The 12009-nt window shown below is 37.4% G+C and overlaps 2 protein-coding genes and 1 long non-coding RNA gene across 12 annotated transcripts in view; 1 reads left to right on the forward strand and 2 right to left on the reverse strand.

Annotated features, from left to right (window-relative positions):
* LOC147840047 (uncharacterized) overlaps window positions 1-12009 on the reverse strand; it is a 543896-nt gene that overhangs the window by 290365 nt on the left and 241522 nt on the right. The window lies entirely within an intron of this gene.
* The window catches only part of zgc:113176, a 71306-nt gene that overhangs the window by 50942 nt on the left and 8355 nt on the right, over window positions 1-12009 (forward strand). For 2 of the 10 annotated variants that reach the window (XR_015512601.1, XM_087289140.1), the window contains 3 exons: window positions 2447-2606; window positions 7452-7584; window positions 9263-9423. Coding sequence is in view for 7 of the 10 variants with exons in the window: in XM_087289140.1 (XP_087145266.1) it covers window positions 2535-2606; window positions 7452-7584; window positions 9263-9423 (366 nt within the window). In the remaining 3 variants the exon portion in view is untranslated. 10 annotated transcript variants of the gene reach the window in all.
* fcf1 (FCF1 rRNA-processing protein) overlaps window positions 5050-12009 on the reverse strand; it is a 178250-nt gene continuing 171290 nt past the window's right edge. The window contains exon 5 of the transcript XR_015512545.1: window positions 5050-5190. The gene's annotated coding sequence lies outside the window, so the exon portion shown is untranslated. The remainder of the gene's footprint in view (window positions 5191-12009) is intronic.

Below are 12009 nucleotides of genomic sequence, written 5' to 3' on the forward strand. Positions count from 1 at the left end.
GGACTGGTATAGCAATGGAAAGGTTGACTTATTCAATCAAACAAAAAATGCACATATTCTACAAGATTTGGGACTTCTTCCTTCATTTTTTAAATAAGAGTGGACTGACCGTTTAGTAATCCCAAACAATGTGACTGTTAAAATACACTGTGTTTGTAATGACTAACTTTAATATACTTTTCACTTTCACTGGAATGTATATGTTGAAATGTCAATGTTTTAATGGTATTTATTTTTTATATATTTTTAATTTTTAACAAAATTGCCCTTTTTTATTTTTATTATTATTTTATCTTATTTTAGTTAATCTTTATTTTCTATTTATTTGTTTATGTATTACTTTCCTCGCATGAGAATGCATTTTTTTATTCCATTCTTTTTTTTTTTTTTTTTTTTTGAACGTCAGGATGGGGCGGGAGTTCTTTGATTGTTATTTGGTGACTAATACAGTATGAATGTATCACATTTTTCTGAAACAATAAAAGTGTTAAAAAAAAAAAAGTACCGGACTTAATACATTTACAATGAATAAATATGAAAATATGAAGTTTAATATGAAATTTATTAAAACAATAATAATCTAAGTAAAGCATTTTTGAATACTAAATCATCTTTATTTTTTGAAAAGTACCGGAATTAATACATATACTATGATAAATCTGAAAATATGAAGTGTAAAACCAATTTATTTAAAAACATAGTCAAAATAAATCATTTCTGAACACCAAATCTTTTTTTTTTTTGAAGTATACCATAAAATATTTTATATTTTCATTTTACATGTTTTGTTTCTTCTACAATAAAACCAAAATCAAGTGTAGTAGTGCAACAGAATTATGTTTGATGTTTTTTTGTAAACCAGCAACGCTGTGTAGTGTGAATCATTATTGAAAACAGTCATTCTTTAAATGACTTTAACAGTCATTATTAAAACAGTCAAAACAGCTCAACCGTTTGGTAGAGCGGCAGTCAAAAGGATAATGTATTTATATAATTCTTACATATGTACATTTTGTATATTTGTATTTTATTAATAATTACCCCCTGGCATGTATATTTGTTGTTTTGTAAAATGTTATTATTTGTTCTTTAAATAAAAGTGGAGGAACAAAATTAACTTTTACCTGAAGATCCATAAACACACCCTATTCACTACAGACGGACTGCTTTGAAGATATTTGCATCTTTAAAATGTGAAATTGTAGTGGTTAGTGGAAATCTTAAATGCTTTAATTCAAACACTGAACACAACAACAAATATTCATTCATTCATTTTCTTGTTGGCTTAGTCCCTTTATTAATCCGGGGTCGCCACAGCGGAATGAACCGCCAACTTATCCAGCAAGTTTTTATGCAGCGAATGCCCTTCTAGCCGCAACCCATCTCTGGGAAACACCCACACACACACTCAAACATTACAGACAATTTAGCCTACCCAATTTAACTGTACCGCATGTCTTTGGACTGTGGGGGAAACCGGAGCACCCGGAGGAAACCCACGCGAATGCAGGGAGAACAACAAATATAATATTTATTATTAAACCTTATGAGTAGGGATGTAACGATTAAACTGACTCACGATTCAATACAATTTATGATGCTAATCTCACAATTCACGGTTATTTTCCATATAATAGACTTCAATGTAGGAGGAAACACTTAATGTGATGTTTTTCCATTTTATCTAGGGAACTGGGACTCGTAGTTAACCCCAACCGCTTTAAAAAGAACAACTAAAGTTTGACAGAAATCTGTGTTTCTCTGGTTGATGTTTAGGTACATTAAGCCACATCAAGCTTTTTCACGTTAAGCACGTTATAAGTCTCTGTGTCACATATATTGCTGTGCTCAACACTTAACTTGAAAAATTAAGGCCAAAGTCACAGGTCTGCCTGCTTGTGAAAACATTAACATCACTTTACCTAACTTTTTTCTCCATTTACCATTTTCAACAGGTTGCAAAGAGTTTTGTGGTAGGTTTGTTTATTACTTCCATGTGCTATGTCTATGTTAAACAATGCAAAATTGGTTTTGAGCTGTTTAGAGAGAGGGCCCGTTCACAAATCTTTCTGTCTGTTTATGTTTTAGGTTGAAGATGGCCAAAAGAGGTAAGCCTTACAGTTGCTAATCTAGAACACAGACTGTAAAAGATAGATCTAGAAGCATTAGACAAGTGTGTCTAAGAACAATGGTATGTTCTGCAACTATTTTTTTGTTACTGATTTATTACTGACCAGCTTTTTTTCTTTGTTTTTGTTGTAAAATGTTATTATTTGTTCTTTAAATAAAAGTTAAAAAAAGGAACAAAATTAACTTTTACCTGAAGATCCATAAACACAGCCTACTCACTACAGACTGACTGCTTTGAAGATTTTCAAAGACAAGTGTGTCTAAGAACGATGGTATGATCTGCAACATTTTTTGTTACTGATTTATTACTGACCAGCTTTTTTTTCTTTGTTTTTATTCAACAAGAGAGAACGCATATTAACCCAGAGCAGAGGGAGACCTTGATATCTTTTTTTCAGGAGGGAATGAAGCATGTGGGCTCACCATTGATAACAAGAGCTGCATCAGCTATGGGTTTGGACACCAGTGTCATAGAAGTAAGCTTGACTTTACTGCCACACTAACAATCAACATGTCAAATAAATATAGCATTCTGTTGAACTGCTTATATAATTGTTTTATTATATATTTTATTGATTATTACATAAGTGTTTTATTAACATTCAGTTTAATTGGTCTAATTCAGGGGTGCTCAATCCTGTTACTGGAGATCTTTAAAGTTCAGCTCCAACCCTGATCAAACACACCTGAACCAGCTAAATAATGGCTGTTTCTCAATATGCGTTCTTCGGCGATCTTGCGTCCTCGTGTAATGTCATCATCAACCGGTAAAGTTCAGTTCTAAAACTCAAGACTGCAAGAACGAAGAATGGGTGAAAGTTCCAAGATGTGTTCTTGATATCGAGGATGCACCAATGCAGACTTGAGTGCAAAACTCACTTAAGGGTGCTTTCACACCTAGACTTTTCTTTCAGAACCTGGTGCATTTCCCTAATTAGAGCGGTTTGTTTGGCATATGTGAATCCAGCAATCGCGATCAGATTCACACCAAAACAATCGGTCAGAGATTGCCTGAATGAGCTGGTCTTGATTGAAATGAACTCTGGAGCTACTTGATTGTCGTGAGAAAGAAATACGATTGGAACCAGGCTATATCACAGCGTATTATAGATATGTAATAGGCCAGCCTATTACACCTTAACTGTCATTGGGTAATGAGCAAATCGTACTAAATTGTACGAATTAGATTGTACGAATTCATACGAATTAGCCACTAAATCAAAAGTTACGAATTGGCGTGAGATTGCGTTGAATAGGCATATATATGTCTATATGAAGAGAGAATTATGAGTAGGGCGGGATGTCATTCCTACTGGTAAATGTGCGTTTCATGTCAAATACGAAAGTGAAGGCATGTTAAATATTAACAAGAGCTGTTTATCCGTTCGGAAAATTGACCAAACTGTAGTCTTGGTTTATCTGTTATTTCTCTCTATAATGTGAAGCCTACAATGCATAAGCCAACTGCTATGTATGATAAAGTTTTACCTCTGATTTATATTTGGTGACGATATCAATGGGTGTCACTATTCAAAATCGAAATCAAGTCATTTTAGCATGTCAAAGTCATATTTATGCATATAAAAGTATTTTCCCAACAACAAAATTGTGGCTAGTGAAAATGCAGAGTGGCTAGTAACGTTGGAAAAATACTAGCCACTGTGGCTGGTTATCAAAAAGTTAATGTAAAGCCCTGGCGACAATAATAAATATTCTTAATAACAGGAATTAATCTGCCTGGTTTATGATCTGTGCAGAACTGCAGCTGCTTAATTAGGCCTGCTACACTACTTTAATACTGGTCATTATGGTGGTACTTGGATAGACAATTTTTTTTCTGTGGTGGTACTTGGTGAAAAAAGCTTGAGAACCCCTGATGTAAAGCCTATAATGCATTAGCCTCTGATTTATATTTGGTGACGATGTCTGTGAGTGTCACCATTCAAAATTAAAGCACTTCTTCACTTTTTGTCTTATTGCTCATCGTTATAAATGAAAATAAGGACACATGACAGCTAAGCAGGACCATAAATTGTGAAACTCTGACCAATGCAAGGAGAGTTTACTCGCACATGACTTGTTTTAGTTATTTTGGTCCGTTTAGAATCTTTGCTGTGTAAAATCGAACCACATCAAGAACAAAGTGCAACATTGACTACGTTTACATGGACATCAGTAATCAAATTATTTGCCTTAATCTAATTAAGACAATAATAAGATTAAGGCATTTACATGAGTTGCTTTTTGAATGTTCCTTTCATGATCCCGTTTTACATAATATAGCACATAATTCGATTAACGTCATTGCGTCACCACACTATTCACATTACCTCTGGAGTTTCATGCAATTTCGGGTGTTTTATTTTTGATTTGTCGACTTTAACTGCAGTTTGGCACTTTCACCTTCAGTCAGAATCATTTATGCATGCCCCCCGTGACAAACGAGATACAGGATGCAACTATGAACTGCTGGAAGTGTAGTTTTAATGGAAGTTGATACCACATGCTAAATGGAAGAAGAAAAAAACTCAGAATTTCACAATGCAGGTGTCTGTGGTCTGCACTGACTCGGTAGGTGCAAAGAATGTCAAACAGCCGTGAGTGTGTGTGGACTATCCTGTCGCAAAATGCAACGAAAGTCCTATCATGGCGGTAGTAGTTTGATTAAGGTGTTTACATGTCTGTAATGCACTTCAATAATCCGACAACAATCCATGTGGTAATTCGATTTCTCTTTAGTTTGATTGTGACCTTAATCTAATTAAATTAATCAAAAATCGCTGTTTACATGGTCGACTCTTAATCAGAGTATTGTCTTAATCGCATTAAAATCTAATTATTTGTATTTAGAATTGTTTATTTCTGTTGTAACCAATGAGAACTGTTTATCTGGATCCCACCTTTTCTGGACTTGTGTAAAGAGTATAATTGTTCGATTGTTGAAACTGTAAGTCAGAGCGGCCTAGGAACTCATTGCGAGTGTTGAAGCTGTCAGAATCATTTAGCAGTCAGAATCATTTATGCATGACCCCCGTTTTAGTTTTGATTTGTCGACTTTAACTGCAGTTTGGCACTTTCACCTTCAGTCAGAATCATTTATGCATGCCCCCCGTGACAAACGAGATACAGGATGCAACTATGAACTGCTGGAAGTGTAGTTTTAATGGAAGTTGATACCACATGCTAAATGGAAGAAGAAGAAAAAAACTCAGAATTTCACAATGGAGGTGTCTGTGTTCTGCACTGACAAAGGTGCAAAGAATGTCAAACAGCCATAAGTGTGTGTGGACTATCCTGTCGCAAAATGCAACGAAAGTCCTATCATGGCGGTAGTAGTTTGATTAAGGTGTTTACATGTCTGTAATGCACTTCAATAATCCGACAACAATCCATGTGGTAATTCGATTTCTCTTTAGTTTGATTGTGACCTTAATCTAATTAAATTAATCAAAAATCGCTGTTTACATGGTCGACTCTTAATCAGAGTATTGTCTTAATCGCATTAAAATCTAATTATTTGTGTCCATGTAAACATACTCACGGTAACATTTTTAATCCCTGTTTCGAAACAAAAGAATCGATCCACAGGTGTGAAAGCACCCTAAGAAGTCCCAGAAGTCATTGTGGCTGAATAAAGGAGGCGGGAAATGCAGCATTTTATATAGATATATTATTCAATCCTGCTGCTGTAGGGATAATTTACAGTTTAACCCAAAGAATGACCAGTCTGGTAGATGAAGAAGAGCCGGAGTCAGAGATTTAAATAAATAAATCAAGTTTACTGAAGATAGTTTGCAGTTACATCAGCAGATGCCAGCTTCAACTCTCGCAATGAGTTCCTAGGCCGCTCTGACTTACAGTTTCAACAATCGAACAATTATACTCTTTACACAAGTCCAGAAAAGGTGGGATCCAGATAAACAGTTCTCATTGGTTACAACAGAAATAGACAATTCTAAATACATGCGTCAAAGATACATAGTATCTACTTCCAGATATGGATGGCCTTAATGTGTGCGTCAAAGAAAGCATTGTATCTGTCTCCAGATATGGATGGCGACCTGATGCCTAGAGGTGAGATCGCCCTAAGCTATTAGGAGCTGATCTCCGACCTGTAAAAAGCTAAACCAGGAACACAATGGACACAAAAGACCATCTGTGTTAAAGACTCAAGGATGTTTCTAGTACGTTCAGCTGTGTTATCAGGCTGGTTCAAGACTGTTTCCATTAACAGTCTGCTGCAATATCTTTACTCCACACAGTCTATCTCCACACAAAAAGGAATTACATTAAAATTAATTATACTCAAAAATAGATCAATCAAACAGCTATAATATTATAGGCAATATCAGGACACTAGAACAGGTGTCTTCTTCTCCTCTGTATTGGACCTCCAGTCATAGGAACAGATGGGGAGAGAGAGAGAGAGAGATATCCATGACCTATGAGCTGGTTTGTGTGTTTCCTGAAAACAAAGTTAAAATAGACAGGCAAAAAGAGAAACAAGGACACAGAACATTCTTGCAGTAAGCAGTTTTAACTTATTCATTAGTTAAAATCAATTCACAATTAAATACTGAGAAACAGGATGATGAAAAGGATAAACGTTGGTCCATGATGAGACGGATTGGAAAGCAGAAATCCGAATCCTTCACTACGCATTGACGGATTTGCTCTTCAGTGTTTGGACTCTCAGCAGTAGAAATTAAACCACACTGAACTGACTTCTCTGAAAACTGGACTGACACTGTTTCAACTTACTATAATCTTCTATGTGAAGCTGCTTTGACACAATCTACATTGTAAAAGCGCTATAGAATCAAAGATGAATTGAATTAAAGTTCAGAGTTATATCTTATTTATCTCAGGAGTTTCCCTAAATGAGATGGTGAAAGTAAACATTACCGTGAAAATCTTAACAAACACATTAAGGGTGTTTATTTGGTGAAATTCATATCAAAATTTGTTTTGTTTGTATTGTGCAAAGTGCATTTGTAAGGTTTTTGTGCATGTTATATATATATTAAAAAGTCGAAAAACAAATTGATCTCATTGAAGGTCATGTGACCATCAGGAAGAACGCAGCATCTCATTTCTCAGAGGATGCATTCTTTTCTTAGTTCATTCTTCTGAGGCAAGACCGGTCTTCACAAGTCCGTTCTCTGCGTTCTTTGAATTGAGAAAGCCAAGCTCTTAGGTAGCACTTGATACAGACATAAGTCTTGGAGCAGGGCTGGAACTAAAGTCTGCAGGTTGGTAGATCTTCAGGAACAGGATTAAGCAGCCCTGGTCTAATACTGTGGTTATTCTTTCTTTTTCAGAACTGGATCGGTAATTACAAAAGATCTCTAATCACAAAAGCTTCCTCAGAGCCCCGGCCATCAAAGGTCAAAGCTCATATCAGAGAGCTGTCACCTTATAATCTCTTTTGTAGAGATGTATTTAGAAACAAAGGTGAGAGACAATATTTAACATTTTTATACTAAATGGGCTGTTGTTGTTGCTGTTGTTGTTGTTGTACATAGTAGCCCTGTTTACATCAGGGCTTTACATGGGTCGTGAAATTTTTTTCAAGGTAGTATTAGGCAAGTACTTCACTTCAAGGTAGTATTAGGCAAGTACTTCACTTCAAGGTAGTATTAGGCAAGTACTTCACTTCAAGGTAGTATTAGGCAAGTACTTCACTTCAAGGTAGTATTAGGCAAGTACTTCACTCACGCAGAATCATCAGGGGCCTCATGAATCAATGCTGCGTATGCACAAAAACTTTGCCTACGCCAGAGTTCACGCTCGCGTTTGGATTTACTAACCATGAAATGAATTTGAAAATGTGTTTTGGTCCACTCTAACTTCATGTCTGGCGTCTGTGCATTACTTGTGTGTGTGTGTGTGTTTAATTTCCATTGGCGACTCCTAGAGGCAATTGTGTTAAATTGCACACTACAAAGTATCTTTGAGCCGTGCAATGCCAGCTGCATGGGACAGGATCATCCGCATGTTTAGCAGAGGTTTCCATAATATAAAGTTGACCAGCCAAACATTAAATCGCAATTTGCAGCGATCGCCATTGTATCCAATCTAATCGGAGCGATCGACTGCACGCACATTGCTATAAATGCCCCATCTGAAAATGAGTTTGCATAGGTGAATCAGAAACATTTCCATTCAATAAATGTGCAAATAATTTGTGATGCTCAAATGCGCTTAACATAATACACACACTTATTAATGATTCCTACTTGTCTTCCTCGTGATGAAGAGTAGGCAAAATCTGATATGAAGAATGAGTTCATCAGATGCTGGATTCTAACCGGGTTCATGATCGATCGTGTCAAAACATGTTGCCATGCACTTTATGAGCTACACCATTCTCGCTGATGTTTGCCCCTCTTTTTAGTTATGTTGTCGCTGTCAATCAAACGGTGATGGGTGGGAATCACTCAACTCACTCCAACGAGGTGTGCTATTTGCACTCAGCCTAAATAGACACAATAAAATTTCAAACCTTTACATCGGACCATTTCTTTTTTAATTCCTTCACAGTTCGATGTTCAGACTCCACTGTGTTAACCGCGTCAGCTAAACTCTCCCACTCTATTTCTTTTCTTTTGTTATTAATTCTGGAGAACAAACCTGCAAATAACACCGTTTTTCTCCGTTCTACCTTTGAAAGGAGCACCTCCAATTCACATTCTGTTCAAAGTGTCTCTTTTTGCTCGCTGTTGCCATTGCTTTCTCATTTGGTTTTGCCAAAGTGGCGTCATTACCATATTTATTAGCGGGAGGAGGCAGGCAGGGAGGGGTTTTGCGCTCGTGCACGTGCAGTTCTTTGTTAGATGTACAAAGAGAATATGCGTGGGATTCTGCGTATGCGGTGTTTCATACATGTGAATTTTTTACTGCATATGCACATTTACAGCTTTGTCCGTAAGCAATGTTTTAGTATTAATTCAACACAAGTCTTCGTACATGAGGCCCCAGGTCATTCACTTTACGTTATCTTGTTTTAACAGAGTTGTTACAGAGAAAGTAAATTAGTGTGTTGGACAGCTTGTCATTGTATGAATGCACCTTTAAAAAGAGATGCTGACTCTAAAGTAATACATTTTCTATGCAACTATTTTGTCCACAGGCACAATGAATGATATCAAGGGCAGGTGGGCCACGCTGGGAGAAGATGAAAAGCAGAAATACATTGAAGAGGCAGCTGCACTGAGGGCACACGGGCAACCCCTTAGCCCTGAAATGAGGGATGCCCGAATTAAAATGCACCTTAAGAAGCTAAAGTTAGAGGTTTGGAAACAGGCTTAATTTTTTTTTCGAGTATTTGATGCAATGATGATTGAAAGCAGTTGTGAGCAGAACATTTTGACAGACAACTGGATTGTTTATCTGTAGATTTTTTGCATTATTTTAAGTGAAGTTTATTCATAAACTAATTTTGAGAGGATCACGTGCTTATGATTTATCACGGCCAGTCTCGTATTTGCTAATCACTAATCTTCCAATCATATGAGCCCTAAGGCACCATAAATAGCCTCAGTTTTCAGTCCACTTTATCTTCGTTTGGAAGAAACCCCCCTCCTCCCCTATTCTCCTCCTTTACCTGTGATTGGGCGGCACGGCGGTCCAGTGGTTAGCACTGCGAACCACACAGCAAGAATACTGCCTGTCCTAGTTCTATAGGACTGGTGGGTGTTTCTGTGGGGAGTTTGTATGTCCTTCCCGTGTCCGCGTGGGTTTTCCCCGGGTTCTCCGGTTTCCTCCCACCATCCAAAGACCTTCAACATACATAACAATCAAGCTTGTCTAATTCCTTACATTCCCTTAGCTACAGCAGCAGGGGAGTTCTGAGATCCACCGAGCTCGGGCTCCCTTTTTGCTCTGCCAACGGGAGGAAGCCCCGGGCTCGAGGAGCCCTTGAGCACGGGGCTCTCTCCCGGGACAGCATGCCAAAAAAGCTTTGTAAATCATCAGCTAAGTGTGAACTCTTGAAAGGAATTCTTATCAAATAATTGATAAGCTGATGAACTGATTTTTGTTTAAAGGCTATCAACATCAAGGCCCAATCCCAATTCTATTTTTGTACCCCTACCCCTTCTTCTCACCCTTGGCCCTTAAAACAGAGTGTGAAGGGGAAGGGCTTCAAAATTTACCCCTAAAAATTGGGACAGCACTACAGCACACGCCATCATATGTCATCGCGAGCTCTTGCTTCATATGAGATCAGACGATTGTGACTGCTGTAGTTATTCGAGTTGTGTTATTTCTTGGTATTTATCTTCAGGAAATCACTTAAGGCAACGGTATCATGTTGTCACAACGATATAATGTGGCAATAAGATCGTAACTTTACTCCGCATTTACACCATGGCCATATTCATCTACGTAAACACAAGAAAACAACATTAACATTATAGCAGACACTTTAAAAGGTCATTCACAGCCACTAGACTTTTCTTACAGGGTATTCAAGTGTCATCGAGTGTCAGAATGTTGCGGGACTGCTGTACAGGAGTTGTTATTATTAGGGATTATAGATAGTGAAATGTGGCGTTTTTATTTTAGGGGTTTTTTTTAAAGCATGATGGTAAAACACGAACGCCGTTATGAATGTATTAAAACATGTGCTTGTTTGTTGTAAAAATACATAATATGGATAAAAAACACTAATTTGTGCATCTCCTGACTTCTGTGAGCGGCTATGCTGCCGTTGTATTCTTACCCCTTGGTTTCGAGTGTAGTCCTGAAAAATCTCTGTTTGAAGGGCTATCTAGCCCTTTACCTTAGCCCTATGCCTTCAAGCTAAAGAAAATTGGGACACCCCGACCTCTTGCACATGAACGCACAAAACGAGGGGTAGAGGTAAGGGGAAGGGCTAAGGGGTAAAACTGGGATTGGGCCCAAATATTCTCACATTGAAGAAACTGTCAAGAAACTCATACCACCCTCTCAAACTAAATTAAGCTGGTCTACTTAGATCAAGGTGGTCAATTGAAGCATTAGTTGTCACAAATTGCTCAAAATTCTTAGTTGGATATTGGACTCTATGTAAACACAGTTAATGTGTAGTTAAAGTAACCCTGGTGGTCCCTGACAACTTCTTTGCCTTGTGTGACTGACAACACTTTTTTCATATATTGCCGAACACTGTTATGGGCTGTTTCAATGGGCTGTGTGTTGAATTTTTAAAAGTAGCTTTTGTCTATTTTGTGTTTAATAGGGATGTAACGGTATCAGAATTTCACGGTTCGGTAATACCTCGGTATGAATGTCACGGTACGGTATTTATTGAATCATTTACAGGAAAAAACAAAACTTATGAAAATACTCCAAAAAAGTGCCAAAAGTGTCAATGACATACAAATTAGCCATCTATCTGTAAGCTTTGAAACAGGAACTTCAATTTTAATAACAAAAAAATATTAAACCATGTAAAAAAATAAAGTTTCAATTTAGTATTGTTGAAAACTCATCACATTCAACATTTAATCACTCACTCACTTAGATAGAGATGGGTTTAAAGGAAAATTATCATATAAATATAATCTGGTAAAAGCTGGTATCTCTGGGTATTTACAATGTCCCCTGCAACAGAAAAAACCCCTCTCATTTGGGACTGAGGATTCTGGGACAAGAGAGATATGACTTGGCCCAGGTTGACAGCAGTGGGTAACGTTGTGCATTGTCTTTCCCCCACTTGAGAGGACAAACCATGAGTGAGATAGAGGTCTCAATGTCTGCATCAATCTGAACAGTGTGCTGACAACACCGCTATTCAGTACGCGCGCGACAACACAGCTGATAAGAACTCGCCCGACAACACCGCTTTTCAGTATGCGCGTGACAAGACAGCTGATAAGAACTCGCCCGACAACA

This window comes from Danio rerio, chromosome 17 (assembly GCF_052040795.2).
Source record: "Danio rerio strain M-AB ecotype USA chromosome 17, GRCz13ab, whole genome shotgun sequence".
NCBI classification, from domain to species: domain Eukaryota; kingdom Metazoa; phylum Chordata; class Actinopteri; order Cypriniformes; family Danionidae; genus Danio; species Danio rerio.